This window comes from Venturia canescens, chromosome 4 (assembly GCF_019457755.1).
Source record: "Venturia canescens isolate UGA chromosome 4, ASM1945775v1, whole genome shotgun sequence".
Lineage (NCBI taxonomy): Eukaryota > Metazoa > Arthropoda > Insecta > Hymenoptera > Ichneumonidae > Venturia > Venturia canescens.
In genome coordinates, this window is record NC_057424.1 from 19,989,191 (window position 1) to 20,011,751 (window position 22,561).

The 22,561-nt window shown below is 42.5% G+C and overlaps 3 protein-coding genes and 1 pseudogene across 6 annotated transcripts in view; 2 read left to right on the forward strand and 2 right to left on the reverse strand.

The window, feature by feature from the left end:
- LOC122408955 (uncharacterized) overlaps nt 1–8,303 on the reverse strand; it is a 29,856-nt gene extending 21,553 nt beyond the window's left edge. For all 3 annotated transcript variants that reach the window (XM_043416095.1, XM_043416096.1, XM_043416094.1), the window contains exons 1-2: nt 7,784–8,303; nt 503–685 (exon numbers count right to left, since the gene is read on the reverse strand). In XM_043416095.1, the coding sequence (XP_043272030.1) occupies nt 503–685; nt 7,784–8,174 (574 nt within the window). In that variant the 5' untranslated portion in view covers nt 8,175–8,303. The remainder of the gene's footprint in view (nt 1–502; nt 686–7,783) is intronic.
- A 3,837-nt stretch (nt 8,304–12,140) lies between these two features.
- Nucleotides 12,141–14,114, forward strand: LOC122409662 (kynurenine 3-monooxygenase-like; annotated as a pseudogene).
- A 1,094-nt stretch (nt 14,115–15,208) lies between these two features.
- On the forward strand, nt 15,209–18,809 carry LOC122409250 (kynurenine 3-monooxygenase-like). Its single transcript, XM_043416653.1, has 11 exons — nt 15,209–15,331; nt 15,688–15,757; nt 15,861–16,051; nt 16,144–16,192; nt 16,565–16,652; nt 16,752–16,947; nt 17,199–17,453; nt 17,571–17,660; nt 17,981–18,121; nt 18,196–18,357; nt 18,540–18,809. The coding sequence occupies exons 1-11, from the start codon at nt 15,281–15,283 to the stop codon at nt 18,630–18,632; spliced, it is 1,386 nt and encodes a 461-aa protein (XP_043272588.1). The 5' UTR covers nt 15,209–15,280; the 3' UTR covers nt 18,633–18,809.
- On the reverse strand, nt 18,796–22,058 carry LOC122409251 (2-acylglycerol O-acyltransferase 2-like). 2 transcript variants are annotated; one of them, XM_043416654.1, is made up of 6 exons: nt 21,691–22,058; nt 21,003–21,252; nt 20,644–20,918; nt 20,348–20,570; nt 20,059–20,258; nt 18,796–19,964 (listed from the first exon to the last, which is right to left on the reverse strand). In XM_043416654.1, exons 1-6 carry the CDS (start codon nt 21,695–21,697, stop codon nt 19,807–19,809), a joined length of 1,113 nt encoding a protein of 370 aa, XP_043272589.1. In that variant the 5' UTR covers nt 21,698–22,058; the 3' UTR covers nt 18,796–19,806. The 2 variants fall into 2 exon arrangements, with proteins under 2 accessions (XP_043272589.1, XP_043272590.1); XM_043416655.1 differs by lacking the exon at nt 21,691–22,058 and adding an exon at nt 21,553–21,641.
- Between the last annotated feature and the right edge of the window lie 503 nt (nt 22,059–22,561).

Here is a 22,561-nt window from a genome sequence, read left to right on the forward strand (position 1 = left end):
CAGGACTGAGAAATCTTCGGAATTCATTTATAAAAAAGAACGTAAAATATATTAAATAAATGAATTGAGAAACATTTTTTAAAATTGGAGTCGATTTTTCGTTGTAATATGGTGCACAGAATATGGGAGAGTAAACGAAGATTACGCAGCAAAATGGAGAGGGAATTGTGGGTCAAATGCTATTGCCTGAACCTCGAGCTTTTCTCATTGCTCTGGCAAGGTCGTAAGTTTCGGCGCGATTCCAATAAAAGTTTTTGGCGCACTTGGTCCAACCGCCCCCGCGATTCTCATCAACAAGACCCTATGTTATTCGTTGACTCGCGTGTGGGAGAAAAACAAACAAAGGTACGAGAATAAAAAAATTTGAAAAAAATCGTGTATATTTTCTCGTCTCGTAACTGTGACACAATTTCACCTTCAAGATTTCAAGTTACCGCGATGGAATAACGAATAAGGATATACGAAGACGATCGAGAATCGTTCACTCGACTGTATATCTCACCGTCATAGATGATCGGTTCTTTCTCCCGGAAATACGTGAGTGCAGGAAAATTTTTAATCCCATATTGCTTGGCCAGCCTCTTGTCGTTGATCTTGACAAAGTCGACTCCAAAAGTGTCCGTATCGTCGTCGATCTTCTCGAGCTCGGCCAAGACCTTGTCGCATGTTGTGCAGCTCCTCGCGTCTGTAAAACCGAATCAGCAATCAGTATGAAAGCGCTTTTGATCTGCTCCCGATCGCGGTCCTCGGTAACCTAACGATCGGGAGCTCCTTTTATCACGTCCGAAATAAATTCTTTTGCCAATCGCTAAAAGAAAAAGCCTCAGCAATTATTTTTCGTAGTGACACTAATGAACACGAGTCACACGTGGCTGTAAATTATGTGAAATCTATGTCTATGATGTGAAATTATACAAGTGCTGTTTTCCAGTTCCAAAGTCACGTGCGCTAGAGAACGATAAAACGTGGAATTAGTAAATAAACGGGGAGCATATTTTTGCGAGCAGATTACTCACGATTCCATCGTACTGCTGTTTAAACACGTTTACATGTAACTTGTTAAACATGTAAACGTGAATGTTTAAAAAAGATTTATAAAAGGTTGTGTATCATGAGGAAAAAGGGAATTCGAAATTCTCTGAAAAAATATCATTGCTTTGGAAAATTTGTGCTCATTTCCCACATCCATTTACCATTTTCTCTCTCTCTCGGTGAATTACAGTGACCTTTATTCGCCGCTAGAGACGAGAGGGCTTTTCGGAATGACGTGTACGCACCAGACCGCGTGATCTAATTAGTCGACGGGGTGACGAGAAATACCAAAATATAGTGCGATTCAAACAGCCCCGTGTGGTTTGCAAAGTACGCGTTGATAGTTATTATGCAGAAAAGAAGCGGCAGTAATTGGAAGGTGACGAATTCGATGGCGCTGCGCTCTCCTATTGTTCGCATTTTTGTTGCAATATTGAAGTTTCATTACAAACTATTTGCATAGCTGTCAAAAATCTTGTTGTTCTACAGAAATAAAGATTTCACACGAAGCTCTTGGAGCTTTCGATTATCCATGGGGAATTTTCGGTATTGTGACAAGGGGGACAAGTTTAGAGATCAGTAACGAATCCGTGTCTTCCAAATGCCTTCAGGAGTGTGAGCGTAAGAATGTAGAGGTGGGCGGTGGATTTGGGAAAAGCTCTTAGGCTTCAGGGCTACGCTGGCTTTCCATATATTTATACGCCTGACGATTGAAGGCCTACTGGAGTCGTCAATCCTCTTCTTCAGCTTCTCGTTCAACGGGAATTTATCCTCGAGACTTTTTAGCGAAATGCTGCTTTTTCCCTGCTCTAGCATTATCCATTTTTATTTTCACTCAGCTAATAAACAATAATGATTAAATAAAACTCGAAGTTGAGCATAAAAAAGAGCAGAAAATCGTGTGTTTTTCACGGCCTCGAAACCGAGGAAGAAACAACAATTCGAATGTTCTCTCTGTTCGTGTCGCCGCCCGTTGCCACCGTTTTAGGCGATTCGAACCCCGAGAATAGAGCGAAGAGATAAAAAAAAGCGAAACCTCCCGGCGTTGAAAATACGCGGGGACAGACAACGCATCTCGAACTTGTGAAAAATATAAAACTGCGAGGGCTAAAAAAAAAGTCGAAATCCGTGGATCCCGGCCCTCGTCACATCTGATCATCGTGAATCATTTATTCACATGCCTCAGGCTTGATATCCAGCACACTCGAGGCTATTTATTGTTACGACTTTACGATGGAGAAAAATGTTTCTTCGGTCCCTCAAATTTTTACGGATCAAAATCTCTATAGAAGCGATTCCAAACATGAAAAAAAAGACATGTTTCAACAATTTTCCGTTCAAACACACAATCAATGATTTTTCGATGATGGTTCGTAACGAAACGAGTTGAGAAAGTCGATCAGGGTCGCTACCTTTTCGTATAATTCGTTAAACTCAAGGTTATTATTCTTAATAAATTCGTAAACCTAAAAGTCATTACTGTTGTATATATATTTATCAGCGATTCTGATGGAATATTCGGACCTCGGTATCAAGGAACGCGACAACCCCCTGCGCGATCATCCATTCGTGCTCCGTTCCTCGTCATTAAACGGCATTGACTGACCGGGTCTTATTCGAGTTTTTTTGTGCTCGCGCAAAGCCCCGCGAGCTCGTTTCTTCAGCTTCTTTTTGTTGGCCACTCTACCCGAAAATTGTGACGCGTATATGTCGAAACTGGCGGATACGGGAGCAAGCTCGCCTCGTCGAGCGACTCCCCCGCACGAAGATCACCTCGGACGTGTGTGCGAGACGTGGCGATGAAATCATTGGGATTCGGTCAGCCACAGCGATTACGAGACCTTATACGCTACGGAATTTATGCAGATCGCGAGCGTGTGTAAACGAGGGTACAATTGTCAGGTGCCCCAGTGAAATGTGGTATGAGCCAACGAATCCGCGAGTGCGTACAAAAGTGTGATTACGCTGAGAATAAATTGTCGAATGATCGTCAGGAAAGAAAGGGGAAAATATAATTATCAATTTTCTATTCATTTTCCCTCCCTGCGAAGAGCAGTCGCTCGATTTCACTTGTATTTACACGAAAAATTCTCGGCTGGCATCAAGTTGTATTCATCGAGGCTCCGCTGGCTTTGACCGCGAAAACTATCCGGACGCTTTTCTCTTGGTCTTTCTCTCTTGAGTATAATTAATGCCAACCGAGCAATTATACGTCTCCTCCCCGAGGGCAAAGTATCATCGATGCACGCACGAATGCATTTTCCAACGGAGAGCGACTGCCAGCTTCGTAGTCCGATGCTTCTATTCACTCGGTCTTATGCCACAGACATGCACGCTTATATCTTCGTATAACGTAGAGTGATAGATATGTTCGCTCGCAGGTTCGTTATAACGTACCGACGCGATACCCGAACCACCCACGCAATGTCCCAAATCGCGAGCTTACGCAGTTTAAAGCTCGCTGGCTTTTCTCACGGCGATGTGGCCATCGCGAGTCTGAGATGAGCGCGCAATAGCGCATTGTTATGATTCTGTGCAATGTTATGAGATCGAATGGGAAATCATGAAAATCCCGGCGTAATTTATCAGAAAATAAAACGAGAGTATGAAGAAAAAAAACAGAAAAATCAATTCAATTGGACGAATGTTCCTCAACAAAGACGAATGTTATCCACGATATTGGGCTGATGCTTCGAATCAACGTCCCACAAATCTACCTCGATTTCTCAATCAGCTGCCCCTTTTCCATTGACGCTGATCGCAATAGAGTCGTTGCAGTGGCGATTCAATTGAACGAATGATATACTCGAGGGAAAAGAAAACACAGAAAATCGAGAGAAATAAAAGAGTCGTTTTGGTAGCTGCTGCTGGTAGCCCACTCTGGCACACAACAGTTTTAGCATTTGCTCGTGCTCTCGAGCTCCCACACGCGAGCACGAAAAAGCTCTCTGTCGTATATTTTCTTCACTTATACTGTGATGTCCGTGTAACGTCGCTCGTGCGAGCTCGACTCTCCCGGTACCCGTACAGAGTAACGCGAGACTTTTAACAACCGTAATTCTTCCCTCCGACGACAACGAAAATTCGAAAAGATCATAAAAAAAAAAAAAAAAAAAAAAAGAAAAACAGCTATGGATCACATGAAAAATTGGTGATCGCCGGATTTTTAGACGCCGAGATCGAAATTCGAGACACCTGAGGCTCGTCCGTTTTTATCTTTCAACCATTTTTTTCAGCCTCAGCGTTTCGGCAACGTTTTTTTTCTCTACGTCAAATATATATCGGGAAAAGTTCCGTGGATGACGTCCCCTATGACGTTGCTGCAAGAATGAGAAAAGTGTTCCTATCTAAATACGTATATATAACATTGTGGGAAGGGGCCACACCAGCTGATATATAGATATATATTCATTTATATACTATACTGTATACGCAACGACTGGCTAATTTACACGAGAGGCTGCGGAAGAAGAAGAAGAAGAAGAAGAAGAAGAAGAAGAAGAAGAAGAAGAAGAAGAAGAAGCTCGACTCTGGAAATAGTATCGACCAGCGAGCTCGGCGAACATCTAACGCTGAGCACCACGGAACCTCAAGTGCATTTCGCATTAAAATATATCTGTATATATTAATAAATACGTACAGCTACAGGGGAGCCTTTTACTTTCGAAAGAGCTTTTTTCCTAAACGAGATTTTCTCTTTTATAGAAAATGTGTTTAATTATATGCCTCGTCGTGCCAACTCGTTTACTCGTATTTATTCGCACGCGTTCTAGTTTCGCGTGATCAATTTGTTCTCCCTTTCCGTCGATCTGACTCGATCATCCAACGTTCCAACGCGGTCTGACGAGCTTCGCGAGAGCAAAATACCATTGGCGTGGACATTTCGTCTCGATTTTTTTCACGCCGACGAAATCATCGATATTTGACAAACGTCGAGGCTGCGCTCAGTGCGATTGTTAATGTGTCCGGAGAACGTGACGCGCGTCCTTGATACCTGGATCGATGAATCGCCGCTTTTTCGTACTGAAAACGCGAACATTTATGAATACTGCACAAGGCCGGATCTCTCGTCACCGGAATCATTCGTTAGAATAGATTTTTGCGTCTCATCGTCGACTTTGATAACGAACCGTACTTGAACCGGCTGTGATGCTTTCTGTGGGTGTTCCCAGGCTTCTTTCAATAGATATAAAAGATCGTGGAGCCGTCGATGCGAAAGCGTAAGAACTCATGGCTTGGTCGTCTTGCCGCGCTGGGCAGCATACAGCAAAAGAGGCAAAAAGCAGGAACGGGGCGACGCGCGCGCAACTGTGCCAAAATAACTTGGTACGTATTCTAAAAGCGTTACAGGCCACCGAGGGAGCGCCGTCGCGATCGACGGCTACCTCCTGGTCGGCCGGCCTTGCGGCCGCCACACCGTTGCGCCCGAATCTCTTTCTAACACATGCACACGCGCGCTCACTCGCGAAGCTCTCTCATCCGAATCTCTTTTCTCTCATTCTCTTATTTCTTTAACCCCTTCTCCCGTCATCCACCTTCGCCTCGTAGTGTCTAAATTGAAATTTACTCGACGACCAATGATTTTTCATCCGAGGTGAAGAGTCATCGAGGCTTTGCGATATTTGCTCGCTCCGTTTTTTTTTCGCTCGTCGATGCAGCGACACATCGGCCTTGAGGGACCTCGACCCTTTCTCTCCCCCGATCACAAAAATCGTAGCATAACTCGTTTGCGGATAAGCCGGAAGTCCTCTTCCGTTCTTCGGCTCCGGTGTTTTCTCATTCTCCAAATAAATTGTGTCAACATTCTCACTTTTGGTGAGTGCCTCTTGGACCGAATGTTTCGAAAAGCAGCGGCGGCGGGCGAGAGATGATTTTTCGGAGCTTGTGACTCCGCGAGACCCTTGGAACGAACCACTTTTGCGAAATATTCTGCCCCAGTTTTTCCAGCAGAACTTCTGCCGACGATTAACTATTCGACGGAGGCACAGTTTCCAGCCGGTATTCCAAAGTTTCATAAGTTCATCGGAACGAGAGAATTCGAGATCGTTGGGGTCCGGGAGACCCCGTTTGTGCTACGTGGTACTGCGCCCACATTTTACGGGAAGCGGGCGCTTTAACTTGACCATCCGAGTTCAGGGTCGTGTCTCTGTCAATTCCCATTAACCTATTAAGATTGCGGTCGAATGGCGTCGGAGAAACGGCAAATGCAGTATGCCTTTTACGTGCGAATCGTGTTCAATTATTTGTTTTCATGCCCTCCGAAAATCAACTGTTATAAAACGATCGAAACCTCAAGCTTTTCGACTCTCCACGCCGGGGCATATTCAATTTTTCAAGCTCCTCGAATCCGTGCACGGGAAATTCTCTAGGAAAAATAACGACTAACGAATTTTTCGAGAACGTGACATTCGTCACAGAAAACGACAAAGTCGAGAGAGCTTATTTATGCCGGAGATTCAGTGATTATATTGAGGCAGACGGACGGAGTTGCATCAACATCCGATTTCATAGTGCAGTAGTTTAAACAACATCAGAATATTCCAACGTAACAGCATGACTAAAGGAGCTCTATAGCGTGATTCGGAATGTTTCAAGTCTACAGTTCCATCCAAAAAGTACTAAATCCGAAAGATATTTCTACAAATATAGGAAGAACTGCCGCAATCTTGAATTTATCTTTCACTCTGTAAATTACACGATGCGTCAGAAGTTAAAGCTTTTTGTATAAATTTATTACATTCGATGGCGTTTACAAAGGATGAATTTTCCCTGCACCAACATCGATATAGTTTTTGGTAAAACTGATATCGACGTCAGGCGTAGATTGAGACAATTTTGTCCAACGAACAAAAAATAGATGATGCTCGCGTCTTGCAAAAGCATTATTATTATTATTATTGTTGATTTTCATGTCATTCACACGTGTTTATCGTATGGGTGAACGAGACTGAGGATTTCTTCGATTACGAAGAAAAGGGGTCGAGAAAATTGGAAATAAGCATTCATCAGTTTTTGAATGAGCCTGTAGGCGGTTGTACGTCCTGAAAAACTTGGGGTATTCGGTTCTCGTTCGTCGGGCATCGACTCGTCACGCAAAAGCTCTCTTCTCAGCCCCCGTATGGTGGTGTGAAAAGCTCTACCCGCGCTCGCGAGAAGAGAACAGAGTTTGTCCTCGTCTGCCGATTACGCAATAACGACCACCCTCTCCCTCTCACGTTTGCCAGCATCACGTGTTGGTAATCCAAGCGCGTTAACTTCTTCACGCACTTGTATATAGAACGATCCTACGTCATCGAAAATATCATACAGATATACTAGCATGGATGAACCGTGTCTGCGAAAACCTCGGGCATTATTACGGATGAGAAAGTAGAAAAAAATTAAAGAGATGCTGGAGAGTTTCCAGCACCTTCCGGGACCGTCCAAGAAGCGTTCGAGGGAGCGAAATGTTCGATTATTCTCCGGAGAAGTTGATCGAGGGGGAAGAACTTGTTCGTACTTGAAACACGAGGAATGATAAATGAAGAGAAAATAAATGAGAAAAGTTTTGAATCGCTCGGTACAAGTAGCTTTTTTTCGGAGCTCGCGGTTATTGTCGCACTCGGTGTGATCGCGCCGCCGCGCGCGCGCGCGCGCGCGATCAAAGAAATCGCGTTGCCCGCTCTAAAAGACCGCTCGCTCCGGGCTTCTAGCCTCGCAGCTTCGAATATCTCGCGAATCGTTCGACGAGAGTTTTATTATCGGGACTTACACCAATAAACAGCAACAAAGTCCTTCTCGTTGAGCAAGCGTTCGAGTTGCTTGGCATTGACTTCTTCGATCACGGGCTCGGCCTCTTTGCCATGATGATGATGAGCACCCGCCGATGCCCCTGTGCTCCTCGACGATGGTGCACCTCCGCTCGACGATGATGAGGATGATGATGAACCGGCACGGCTAGCACTAGCGTCATCGGCACGAGTTCTCGCAGCCGCGTCACCGTAACCACCGTAACAACTGGCCGTTATTAATACGAGAAAACCAATTAACAGTATACGCGAGAATCGGGGCATCTTTAAACACGAGATTACACCACGTTTATTCCCGTTCTTAACCGTCCAACATTCCCGGCACCGAGTCGAACCGTCGTTCGTCGTCGACATCGCCGCACTAACTGCCACGGTTATTTTTGATTTTCCACGTCCGACACACCAACGTCTGTCCGTAATCGTAGATAGATGTAACCTCTCCACCGACACGCGCACACACGGGCACGCACTTTCGGCAAAAAAAGCTCGAGATGGAGAGACCGAAGGAGATGCGACGAGACCCGACGAGCTTCGAGATCTTCGGGCCCCGCGAGCGAACACCGAGTCCAAACTACCCCGTCTTTTATCCAGCAACGTCGATGATAATTTTCACCTTGATAATTACCTGCTCCATTGGTTTTGAACGGACAGTCGTCGACAGGCTTCGACCTTCTCCGTCTCTCAAGCTCTGATCAGTTGCCAGGAGAAAAACGAATCTTCGGAGTTCCTGATGCCGCTGATCAACTCCGTTTTAGCTGAAAAACATGCAGCAGTCTTTTCGGCAGGCTTCCTGCGAATGGTCCGCCGGGAAGGTGCCGTGGAGCACGGGAACGGGCTCGGGAACAGGACACGTTGGAAAGTTAGAAATCAAAGTATCAACTATTTCTGTCGAAAATCATTATTCGCCGGATCACGCGAGCAGGTTAAAAAAGAAGATTGCGCAACGTGGAGGCACACTCAATTTCAATGTGGCTGCGACAGAGAGCGAATAAGTCTTTAGATTCGTTGCATGAAAAGCTCGAAAAGAATTACTCAGAAAAAGCCACACTGGCGAGATTTTTACTGGAAAACCCCCAAAAATATTGCTCGTCTTTCCAGACGGATTCGTGATCCGCGTGAAAGATCGAGGCCGCGGTCCTCCGTCGAAAGTACTCGCGATCGTATCGAATCCGTGAATTTTTCAGGGCTGACGAGTCAACTCTTCGGATATTCTCGCTCAAACGATTCCAAGTCTGCTCTACTCGATGATTCAATTCGTTCAGCTTGTGTATTATTCAAAGTAACGTTCGGTTTATGGGAGCGTATACATGGATTACGAGGGCTGTAACTTAGTACAGGTACCTATATCTATGGAGAGACGTAAAATTAAGAAAAAAGCGTAGTCTCAACAGTGTCGCGGTCTCGAGTGTCCATTCTGGCAGTTTTCCAGTACTTTATCCATCTCGAACCGATATTCAATGTCGAAACAGAGAATATGTGAACGGCTTTTGATAAAAATATACTTTCGGATCAAGCCGATAGGAGCACCGTACATGAAAAGAAGAAAAAAAAAAAAAAAAAAACAAGTCGAGCCATTGAACGACCATTCTTTGAGCTGTCCAAGGCCAGATTCCGGGGGCTGCGAAGTGTCATGCTGTTTCGAATTTAAGGAGGGTGGCTACATTCGTCAAAATGATAAAAAATTAATCAAATTTGGTGATAATGTTCTTCAACATCAAGTGCGAAAACACAAATTTTTTCAAAATTTTCTTCTACTTAGTTATCGAGTAATTACGCATTAAAGCAGATTTCTTATGCCCGGAATATGTATGGAAACGCTATGCTTATACACGTAAACTTTAGTGATCAATTACTCGATAACTGTACAGAAGAAAAATCTTGAAAAATTTGTATTGTCAAATTTGGCACTAAAGAATATGTTCATCAAATTTTATTAAATTCTTATCATTTTGAAATTTTTAATGTATTTAACATGGTTTAGCATGGCAACATTGTATCCTCGCTAGCCACCCTCCTTAAACAAACCAACACCCCTTAGCCATTTCTGTGTTTGGGAATGAGCTTCGTTAAGGTACTATCGTCACGAAAGACAACTCATACACAAATGCCAAATTTAAATGTCTTTGCATATCGTAAGAAGATTGGTAAGAGATACGGCGTTAGCTATCTTAAGGAGTTTCGGTACAGGCGATACAATGTTGCCATGCTAAACCATGCTAAAAGCATAAAAAATTTCAAAAAGTTTAGAATTTTATAAAATTTGGTGAACATATTCTTTAGTGCCAAATTTGCCAATACAAATTTTTTAAGATTTTTCTTCTACACAGTTATCGAGTAATTGATCACTAAAGTTTACGTGTATAAGCATAGCGTTTCCATACATATTCCGGGCATAAGAAATCTGCTTTAATGCGTAATTACTCGATATCTAAGTAGAAGAAAATTTTGAAAAAATTTGTGTTTTCGCACTTGATGTTGAAGAACATTATCACCAAATTTGATAAATTTCTTAATATTTTGACTTCTGTACCGAAACTCCTTAACGCACTGTTATTATCTAACGTAAAGCGTAGTGTCGATTGCTGCGAGAACCTGCTTGCATACATGGTTCGCGACTTTTCTTCTTCGCATACCACTTTACACGTCCGGGGAAAGAGAGAACCGAAGAGGATTTGTTGCTGGAAAATTGCGTGCTTGACAGGACAAAATGACGAAAGAACCGAGAGTGCTTGGCATCGTGATTGTTGGAGGCCGCTTGGTAAATACACAATACTTCATGAGCGACGAACAGTCATTTTTCAATCGAAACGATTGACCCATGCGCGCGAAAAATAATGATTGAGTTGATTTTTTGAAAAAACATTAGGTGGGTAGCTTAGCCGCGTGTATTTTAGCGAAAAGGAATCACCGTGTTCGGCGCCATCCCCACCACTAGGCCCACGAACCGCAGCGCTTACCCGCTAGGCGTGAACTAGAGCACGGGCTTATAGTCCACGCTTTCGCGGGAATTCAAATTACGAAGCGCGACACGTCGATAATTTACCTTCCTGTTGCTCTCGCCTCTCCCGTCCACTCGAAACATTCCTCCCGACTGGGCTACCGTGATTCGGGTGCCTTTCCTCTCGGGGATCCGGCGGGCAGCTCTGAAAGACCGAGGGGAGGCCTCCCTCGCGACTTCGGACGTCTAGAAGCCGTGGTGGGCCCACGACAAAAACCACCAGGCAATACAGCACCTTTTGGCTCCAGATAACTCCCCCGAATCCCACGGCACGGGCGGCGTTCAACGAGTGGCCTATGCCGACGTGTCCTCTCAGCCGTCCGCTGGTCGAGAATGATACTCGTTACTCGAAGACGGTGTGGGAGGGTGCTTCTCGCGAACGAGATCGGGTCGAGCAACAGCAAAGCATCGTCACAATAAAAGACGATTCGCAACGCCAGCAGCGGAAGCGACACCGCAAACATCCCAAAACGACAACGAAACTTTTACTGTAAACATAAACGTCAAATTAAACTCAAAATAGACAACAAAATTCTCTCTCTTCCTGCCACGCAGGTGAATGGTAGCTAAAGATAACTAAAATCTCTCAGATCGGTAATGTAGGCGGTTTCTCAAAATTAAATTCCGGTTCCGACCAACACCCGACGAGTCGAAAGGTCGTCGGAATGGGCCGTAAACCCGGTCCACTGGTCGACACAATCCGTACGAGTGGGGGGCAAAATGTCACGTCACAATGTATACACAGGAAATGACTGCTTGAAAACGACTGATATAACTAGTGCAATGGCCACGATACACATATCCGAAATGGCGGACGAACTGGATGTGTTCAAATATTTTGTTTTATGTAACCAACTTAAAGCCGAGTTTCTACTTGCACACCTTATATTGTAATATCTCGTAGGCTTCGTTGCAGAGTTCGTGCACTCTGTAAACGTATTCAGTTTCAACGAGAAGCTCGTATAGCAGCAAATGCCACGGTCCCGTAATCCTGGGATTCAATTACAGGGCAGGGGTTCTCGCGAAGCCTTTTCGTACATCGTATAATATGCTCCGTACGGATACGAAAAAATAGCTCTTACGGACTTTCAAATTTCCTAGAAACACATTCTGTATCTGGTCGAATATCGAATGCACGAAAAAAATGTGCTCTTGAATACAAAGTGTGCATAGAACTTATGATTCATTTTCTTCAATTATTTGGCAAGCAATGATTCAAGTAACTATATGAAAACTAAAGTTGTTTTGCGATTGCAAAACAGCCGCGGACGAAGAACCGCGCGTGGAACTTAGCTTCAAGAAAAAAACTGATTGAATTGGACATGGATAATGGGAAATTGAAGATTCTCGAGTGAGTGGAGATTCTTTTTAAAAAGCCTCGAGTCTTTCTCATAATGATATTATTTGAGAGACGATTTTGAGCTACATTCCGGCGACGAGCTATAAACATTGGTGCAGTTCATTGAAACAGCACTGACACTCGTGAAATATCCGACGTCCAAGCGGAACTCATAATCGGTGCGGACGGTGCTTTCTCGACAGTGAGAAAAACAATGATGAAGAAATCAGGTTTTAATTTTTCCCAAACGTGCATCGACAACGGGTGGTTTCAAATGAACATACCAGCACGGTTCATCGACGAAGCTTATCCCGAATTCAGCCAGAAGGTCAGTTACTACGAAAGAATATATAATAGAAAATGGCCCGAATGAAAAGCGCTTATCATTAACGACCACCCATTTTCTCGTGTTCTTCATCAACCCGAATACAGCATGTGCTTAACAAAGAATATCTTCATGTGTGGACGTGTGATAATTTCTTGCTAATGGTTCTGTTCAACGACGATTTCACCTTTACTGCAAATTTGTTTGCGCACCGATAAATTTACTCCGTGGTTTCGATACGCCCACGAAGCTCATCGCGTTTTTCGAGACCGAATTTCCAGACATCGTTCCCCTTTTGAATCTCCAACAAGTTTTCATGGACGATTTATCCGCCATGAAGAAACAGAGACTCGTTTCATTCAAGGTATACAACCTCCCAAATTCATCTTATTCCTTTTTTTTTAAATAACTTTCACGTAAGAATTATTATTCACTCAATTTGCCTGAACATAACTAACACAATTTATTTTTCGCTCCTAGTGCAAGCCCTATCACATAGGCTCCAAAACTCTCATTTTAGGCGATGCTGCCCATGCCATGGTGCCATTTTACGCCCAAGGAATGAACTCGGTTAGTAGCCTCGGAGACCGTTATTCCTTGAGCCTTAAAACTTATTATTGCACTTCTGTCGAAGCGATAATTTACTTGAAAATTGCAAAAAAGCAATTTTGTTATTCTATGGGGACAAAATGAGAAAAAAAACAAATTTTTATAACTTGTTTTTTACTAGACTCGAAAAAACATTTGGTTAATTGAAAAAAATTGAGAAAAAACCTGGCAAAATACATTCGCTCATTCTGCAACAGGGTTTCGAAGACGTTCTGTTGTTGGATGATCTCATGGAAAAATACGATTCCGATCCGGAGAAGGTTCTTCCTGATTTTTCCAAGACACGGTGCGACGATTGTCATCTTTTAACTGACTTGGCTATGCGCAACCATCTTTTTGTAATGAGCGCCAAGAGTAACAATTGGAATAGTTTGAAACCGTTTTCGTCACAGGTTTTGTTACTTATTTGTAAAACGGTGATTCATAATTTTACAGTTACTGAAACTTACAAGCGGACTATCAATGTTACGTTATCAAATCGACAATTTTTTGAGCGGTTTGTGGCCGAAAAAATGGGTCCCTATCTACAACGGAATTCATTTTTCTCGGACACGTATCCGTGACTGTCTCGCTGAAGACCAGTGGCAAAAAAAGGTTAAACGAATGAAAATCTTGCCTCAGTTATTTACGAAAATTTTTGTAATTATCGTCTGGTAGAGCTGTTATCAAGCTTGTTTTTTTTTTTTTTTTTTTTTTTTTCAGGTACTGTGGACGAGTTTCGGGATTATGGTGTTCCTCGGTCTCTCCGAGGAACACCAACACTCCGAGGAACCTTTATTCGACAGAAAATTGATATTTTACTTCCATCATTTGTTTCATTGAATGTTCGTTATCGAATGACGCAGGTGCGAATCTAAATTGAGACATATGAAAAATACTATGAAAAGTTAATATAATAAATGTTTTGGTCGTAGTGCACAAACGAAAATTATGTAATTTCTCAACACGAATAGAAATGTTTTTTCTTTCTCTATCCAGTATTGGATTATGGAAGCAGGTTTCGAAATAAATGGCAGAAAGTTTAAGCAGAGCAATTATATATTTTATTCAATGAACTTTACTCTAAGAGATCTATCGATTAACTGAGCGTTGCAGTGGTCGAAAAAGTGACTAACTCTAACGACAAAGGGCCTCGTGTCGACCTCTTTCTCTCATGTGTATTGTTTAATATCAAGTTTTATTACTATGCTGATGGATTATTTTTGCTCATATTCCTATATCCAGAATTGAAACTCGAAAGTTTCATATTGTTTAGCAAAAAAAAATCTGAATGAATAATAATCGACGAAAAACGTCGACGAAATGACCCCTAAATAAATAAAGAACGCATTTTGCAGTCCTAAGAAGATCGATTGATCTATTTTTAAGCTGCTACTAATTTTTTTTATTCAATTGGTCGTTGAATTCGAAACGTGGAAGGGAAGAGGAGAGTTTTATAGAAATGGCTAACTCCCGTTACTTGCGTTATAAATATCGCGGAAGCGTCTCGTAATATGTATAATTTTCCAATTGAATGTACAATATCATTGATGCAAAAGTAAATGCTGACTTTGGTAGGACCAAACGAAATTCGCGTGTCTCTGTGGTTCGCACATTTGATAACAAGTTCAGATGTTAGCCTCGAAACAGAGCGAACGATAAGAAACCTCGGCACTGACTATCTTAAGAAATTTTCGTAATTCTCTTCCCTGATGTCAACGATTTCGATAACAAATACACGTTATCGTGAGGCTTACTTGAATAACGAAACAGTGCTGACGATCGACCATTGATCATAAAATAAAATGATTATTATACATTTTTCGATGTTGCACTTGTTCGTAGACTTTTTCGTCTCTTCGATTCCATTTCGAGCTCTCAAATGAAATGTTTGGAGAACAATATTTTCATTCCATCAACCCAAATTCGTTCATAAACCGCGACAATGAAAAAGTGTAGGAATCAAGACTCTTCGACCGTCTCAAAAAAGAGGCAGACTCGATTCGGCATAGATCTGAAAAAAAAAGCGTAAACATTCATGTCTGAGTTATAATTCGAATAATAATGAATTCCTCGAGCGATCCAGCGCCATGCGAAACCCTATACGTTGTTGGGGGCTCTCAGTTTCTCTCGCTGCGTCTTATCTTACCATACGACCGGTCAATCGAAATGGGCTTGTCGGTGAAATATTCAGTATTCGACGAGACACGATGGGAAAAGAACCGAGAGTACTTGACATAGTGATTGTCGGAGGTGGCTTGGTAAATATTCGAAACTCCATAGGCCTTGGGCAGTGTTTATTTTAACGAAAATTCGTCCGTGGTGCAAAAAAAGATGTCGAATCGATCGATGATTCGTCACGGGATTTTTACGCTGGTTGCACTGAAAATTCTCAATAAATTGAAAAAAAAAAAAAAAAAAAAAAAAAAACATAATTTTGAAAATAATCATTGAAATATTTTGAGCTAGAATAGTTTTACGTCGAAATGGAATTTTGCTTCGGTCTCGTCTGGCGCAATAAAATTTTTCATTTCCGGATGATTCCAAACGCCGTGTTTGTCACTTTTTCATTTTTCACTATGAAAAATAATCGAGTTGAAATTTTGTTTGAAACGAGGCGGGCAGCTTGGCCGCGTGTGCTCTAACGAGGCGAGGTCACCGTGTTCGCGTTTACGAGTATCGTTCTGGTGCGTATAAAAGCTCAATTTCTCCAACATTTCGACAGAAAAATATTTGAAGAAACAATGCGGTCAGCGAGCTTATAATCATTTTTGTTTCTCAATACCGAAGACATTCGCGTGGAGGAGTCTCGAGGACAGAGCATCGATCTCGCCCTTTCGATGCGCGGTCGCGAAGCCCTTCGTCTCGTTGATCTTGAGGACACCCTCGTTAATCACCATGGAATAGCAATGCGAGGCCGTATGCTGCACGATCGCAATGGCAAATTGAGCGAAATGATTTACGATAAAATTGGAAATAACGTTGGTGAAAACTATGGAAATTAGTATTTTATTGACAATACTTTTAATTTTATTTTAATTTTTTTTTATTTGAAAAACAATCGTTTCTGCAGTGCATTTATTCCGTCAGCCGAAAGTACATGAACCAAGTTCTGTTGAATGGTGAGTCTCGTTTACAATTTTTTTTTTTTTTTTTTTCCATTTGATCTCGTTTTTTACCTCCGTTAAGTTGTCACACGGGAATCAAAATTTCTAAAAGAGCCTCATTTTTATTGATTTCATTCACAATAAAGTAAAAATAATATTATCAATGAGTGTGCAGACAAAAAGTCAGAAGCTTTTCAATGGCTCGGTGCCTTCGAGGCGAAAAAGGCTTACGAGCCCTGTAAACGTATCTCGTTACGACCAGAAACTCGTGTAGAAAACGCTTTGTGAGAGCGGCGTTTAATTACAGGCCAAGAAGTATTGAATAATTCAAAGTCTACATTTGCATAATTAAACCTATTTTGCGATTCCGTTTTACTCGAAGAACAGGCGCTGACGAATACCCGTGCGTAGATCTTCATTTCAACAAGAAGTTGGTGGATGCAGACCTCGATAATGGAAAGTTGAAATTTGTTGAGTAAGTCAAAAAGAATTCTGATATTTCCGAGGTTTTTAAATACGACTCGAACTCGACAAGTCGTCACGTGATTAATTTTCATGAAATTCTATGCGATAGCACTAACACTAATGAGACAATCGACGTCGAAGCCGAACTCATAATCGGTGCTGACGGAGCCTATTCCGCAGTGCGAAAAGCGATGATGAAGAGAGCGGGATTCAATTTTTCCCAAACTTACATCGAGCACGGTTACGTTGAAATTACGATACCAGCCAAATTTATCGACGATCTTCATCCCGAGAAGGGTCAGGAGGTCAGTCGCCATGGAAGAAGCATCAAGCGTGTTTATACATCAAGAAAAAAAACCATTAAAATCGTTCCGAACTGTTTTCTTTTTGTCGCGTCTTATCGATGACGAAACAACATAATTTTGTAAGAAAGATCGGAGAACTTTTGCCTGAAGACAATTTCACAAAAATCGAATCATACACGCGACTTTTCGGGATTTATTGAAATTTGCTTTTTAATGACGTCAACAATGTTTTTGTTCGCAATCGAGTATAGTTTGCGATGAGCAACAATCATCTCCACATCTGGCCACGTGGCTCCTTCATGATGATCGCTCTGCCCAACGACGACTTTACTTTCACCGGAAATATATTTGCGCCTCTCGATATTCTCAACGGTCTCGATACGCCCGAAAAGCTCGTCCAATTTTTTAAGAAAGAGTTTTTGGACGCACTCCCTCTGATAGGAGGCGAGCAGGCTCTTATCGAAAATTTTTTCGCCACGAAGCCTAAGACGCTGATTTCCGTCAAAGTAAATATCGTTTCACGATCACCTGATTGCACATTTTATCAAACAACTTTAAATTTCCTTCTTTTTTTTTATCATCATGATTCGAACACCGGCGATTACAGATTTTTTTGCTCGCAGTGCCAGCCGTACAACGCCGGCGCGAAAGCTCTGATTTTGGGAGATGCTGCCCATGCCATGGTGCCCTTTTACGCCCAAGGGATGAACGCGGTCAGTGACGTTGCGGAGTCTCCATAAATCCGAAGACGAACACCCATTCGTTCGATCTCAATAAAAAAGGATCCCCGAAAAACCAGATTTTTTTGAAATATTGAAATATTCTTTTACTTTGCAGCACTAAATTTTCGTCCGAGTACCAAAATTTCAACCGCTTCATCAAAGTAACATTTCAGCATAAATTTGTTTTGTTGTAACACCCGAAATTGTCTTGCTTAACGAAATCATTTTGCCGAATCAGCCACCCAAATACTTCAATATATTTCATGAAAATTTTATTTCGAGTCGTGAAATAATCGTTCGTTCTGCAACAGGCGTTCGAAGACGTTCTTCTGCTGGATGACCTAATGCAAAAATACGATTCCGACCCTGAGAAAGTCCTTCCTGAGTTCTCGAAACTTCGGTGCGAGGATGCACATGCCATATGCGACTTGGCCATGTACAATTACATCGAAGTAATGAACCCTCCGACGAATTTGAAATTCATTAAATGAACTTTCTGTCGATGATCCTCATATTGCTTTTCCAGATGCGAGATCTCGTAACACGAAAAACGTTCATGCTGCGTCGAGGCATCGACACCTTTTTACACGCTCTCTGGCCGAAAGGATGGGTACCTCTCTACAACACGATCCACTTTTCTCGTATGGGATTCCGCGACTGCATCGCCAACAAGCAGTGGCAGGACAAGGTTCGATAAACTCATTTTCCTTTTGTGGCAGTTTCAACATTAGAATCGCTCTAACAACGATCAGTCATTGCAAATGATTTTCAGGTTTAAAAATAATCGCCGATGATTTCGTACTGGACTATTTTGTAGCCGGGAAATCAATCGCGTTTGAAAATTTCATGAGTTTTTTTGTCGTTGTTCAGGTTTTGCGTACGAGTTTCTGGTGCCTCGGGACTGCTGCTTCGGTGGGTCTGTTACTGATGGCCAAACTGTCAATCGATGCAATAGAGAATTAACTTATTTTTCACTTTTCACTCGAACATGATTACCGCAACTGCGTTGTTTTTATCATTGTGGCTACGAGATAAGGAAAAAATTCTATGGACGTTTGATTCCAAACAATCGAAGCTAAAGATACATGAAAACATTGTCGCAACGACAAAAAAATTAATAAAGGTCTTTTCTAATTATAAGCGTAACAGTTTACTTTGAGCTGCAGTTTCGAGAAATTCGATGTGGAAATTATTTACAGTGACTCCCGACGATCTTTCAGGATCCTCGTTTTCGGCGGGTTTCTGTATACTTAAGGGCGGGGTAACGCTTATTCGGTGGGAAAAAAGACTCAATTTTAAGAATTTTTTTTAGACGCTACAGGTGTAGACGCAAATCAATTTTATGGATTGTCGCATCATTGAAAACCTGAACATCAATGATTAACTCGATGGTAGCAAATCTTCAGGGGCACTTGAGAAAAAAGTTGTCGATCGATGAAAAGTGTAAATCGAAATCTACTCGACCGATCCTTTTCAAATTTGGCATGGTCTTCCTTGCACAATTGACCAGGTATCTACGAGAGGATTTTTTCCCTCGATGTTTCGCATTTTTTGTGAAACTTAGAAGTGAAAACACTGATTTTCGCCTAAAAAATGAGCCTATTTTTCAATGTAAAATTAATAATTATGAAAAATCGGAAAAAAGCTCTCGCAGATACCTGGTCAATTGTGTAAGAAAGTACCATGAAAAATTTCAAAAGGATCGGTCCAGTAGATTGCGATTTACACTGTTCACCGGTGGGCAACTTTTTTCCGAAGTGCCTCTGCTACGATGGAGTTAACTATTGATATTCGAGTTTTACAAATTCAGGAAATCTTGTTCAAATATTGTATTATTGTGTCACAATCAGTAAAATAGATTTGCTATTATCTGTAGCGTCTAAAAAAATTCTTAAAGTTTTTTTTCACCGAATTGACTTTATCCCGCCCTTAATAGAAAGTTAGAAAACTCAAGTCTTTTGATAACTCTCTCTCTCTCTCTCTCGCCTTCTCCTTCTTCTCTAGCTGTCTCTCGCTCGTTCTTTGGGGCTGAATTCCAAGAGCTGTCGACTCCGATTCGTTCATGGACAGTTTTTCTCTCCGTCGAAGTAAAATTGCCTCGGAGAAGGATTTTTGCTCTATTCAGAAAACTTGAGTCTCATTCGATTGTCAAAGAAATGCCTTCTGGGTCTGCGATGTAGTTGTACTTTTCAGTCTCAAAGAAGTCGATCAGTTTATTTTTGAACTTCGTATGATATTCTTCGATCTGTTCGGTCGTCGGTTCCGGAATTTTGGGCACTTCCATTGGAGAACCAACTGGGAAAAAATGCGAATAATTAAACTTGTATGAACAATTGAGGAGGAGAAATGAAATGCGAGGAGTGAGGAGACGAGGGAGCAGAAAACTGACCGACTACTGTGACCGGTTTTCTTTTCGGTACGACGCCGAAGGTGTATTGAAAGAATCCCCGTCCGATAGCGAGCACCGGTGCGATTCCGGTTACTTTTCGGAACAATTGCTGTGTCCTGGACAGAATCGATCCTTCGGCCGCGACGATTTGATCGTAGAGATCGGTTTCTCCAAACGAAATGACAGGAATCATCGGAGATCTGTAAAAAAAAAAAAAATAATAACGAACGAGAGAACTTGCAGGGAATTCTGGCCGAATTTGTTCGAATGCCTGCGGACAAGGACGGACCCATTTTTCAGTGCGATTCTCACGAAGCCTTTGCGTCTCCGTAAAATGATGTTGTAACGTCCCGGTTTGCATCTGAGAGACTCGGCCGCGCCCCCGACGATCAAGACGACTGCTTTCCCGGTGCTCTTCTTGTCTTCGCCCTCCAAAGAATTGACGTCGACCGGCGAGGTCTTCCGATCGCTCAGCAGGTAATTCAGACTCTCGGCACTCGAGCTGCAAACTCCTGCACAACCAATCGATGCGAAAAAGCCTTTTTCGTATACCAGGGACCGTCGACAATGTCAGTCAAATCTTACCGAGGCTGTAGACAAACTCGCGGAACAAGGGCACGTGGAAATGCAGGTCCAGAGTGACCAGCCGCGACTCCATGCCCGGAAACAGTTCGTCGAAGCCTAGAATGTCAGTCGCGAAAGCCCCGAAAGCTCCGGTCGACAAAATCCCGTGAGGAAATGCACAGAAAAGGTAATTTCGGGCTGGATCCAGGTCCGCCGTCTTGACCAATTTTATGGGAAAGTACGAGCAGTAATAACGCCACCAGGCACAATTCCTCATCCAGTTGGTCCACGCTTTCCTTCAACAACGTACGAATCAAAGATACTTCGAGTGCCAATGGAGAAACAGCCTGCGAGAGGATCAATCAGAAACGTCAATTTACCCTCTTCCGCCCCTTCGACAAGTGTCGCGATCGTAGTAAACCCAAATCAGGTAAATAAGCATAATGTAGCGCAGCCATTTTGTGAAAATAAGAATATAAGCCGTGATGAGGTATCCGATCGGGCCGCCAGTCGTGAGAATGCAGATCCATGCAGCAGCCGCGAAAGTCTGCAGTCTCCTCTCGATCGGGACTCTCAGCGGTGCGAATTTCACACCGAATAACTCCATCTCGAACCACGTCGCATCGGGGCCTACAACGATATTTCCATAACTCAGAGGAAGCAGAAAATTCGGAAGATGCCTTCAAAATTATGCGTTTTTTCAAATTTAATGGAAATCGACCAGGTGATTTTAAACTTCAGTAAAATCGACGACCCAATGGCTTTTTTTTTTTTTTTTTTTATCGCGTACAAAGAAATTTTATTCCGAACTTGATTGTGATGAAAAGCCACACAAAGTAAAGTTGGAATAAAAGAACAATTTGACGTGCGACGACGTGCTCCGCTCTATCGAGGCATATTTCATGAAAGAAAGAAGCGTGCTCGTTTCACCAGAATGAGAGGAAGACAAGAACTTTGCTTGTCTCGCCAACAGAATATGAAGAAGCGAAGGAAAATATCGAGAAAACCGAAATCGAGTTGCGACGTTCCCGAAAGAATAGTGGAAAATTTTCAACGCCCGTTTCGTACTCTGCATGATCGATGATTCGTCGTGGGCTGAACGCCTCGATAAAACGCAGCGGAACGATGTGACGTGAAGAACTCCGAGCGCTACGATTTTTTCCGAGGCACTTCCACTGACGCTAGAAAACGCACAAGCGAGCGAACGTAAATACTCCGCTGCTCCGCGACGACACACGTGTTTTTATATCCACGATCTATTTTGACGATTTTTTTCTTCCAACGCCCGGACGAACGCTGGAGCAAAAACGTTTCGAAATACCGACTCTACGAATAGCCGACGCACACTGCAAAGTGTTCGAAAAGACGTCGAAAAAATGAGCTCGTTGAAAGAAGTTGAAAAAACGTGAGATCATTCGGTACGTCGAGATATGACTGAACGAATCATAGTCGTACGCTCGTATGCGCGCGTACCACGTTTCGTTATTATTACTACCATTACTCATCGCACGTTTGTGTGTTGATGCTCAATGAATAATAACAATAGTACTAGAAATCCCGACGACGACAGTCCAACAGCAAAAATCACTTTTCTGCTCGTTATTCTTCTTTATTGAAATAATGTCGATTTGATGGGCTCTAATGAATGTATCGATTGGGCAAGAAGAGCTGGCTGGCACGTAGATCACGACTCGAAGGAACTCGGTCGGAAGGAAAAAGTCAAAAATGACTTTTCCTTCCAAACTTTTGTCGAATTCCATTTTTCCACTCTGGTTAGGCGAAAATGTTTCGAACGATTGCTCAACATCGTTTTATCATTGTTGATGAAGATTTATTAAAATTCTAATAATATTGCGAGGAATCGCGACGAAATAGTCGTACGGAAAAGTAAATAATCGGAGGATTGTTGTCAATCGTTTCTGACCCTTCCGAAACTTGC

Bases quoted from the DNA above. Each gene is read 5' to 3' on its own strand.
- LOC122409250 (XM_043416653.1), top strand. From the start codon at position 15,281: ATGGGAAAAGAACCGAGAGTACTTGACATAGTGATTGTCGGAGGTGGC. The intron at 15,332-15,687 runs GTAAATATTCGA...GTTTGAAACGAG, and splicing joins TGATTGTCGGAGGTGGCTTG to GCGGGCAGCTTGGCCGCGTG. The intron at 18,122-18,195 runs GTAATGAACCCT...TTGCTTTTCCAG, and splicing joins CCATGTACAATTACATCGAA to ATGCGAGATCTCGTAACACG.
- LOC122409251 (XM_043416654.1), bottom strand. The intron at 20,259-20,347 runs GTCCGTCCTTGT...TTTTTTTTACAG, and splicing joins AGAATCGCACTGAAAAATGG to ATCTCCGATGATTCCTGTCA. The intron at 19,965-20,058 runs GTCAGTTTTCTG...ATTTTTTCCCAG, and splicing joins AAAACCGGTCACAGTAGTCG to TTGGTTCTCCAATGGAAGTG.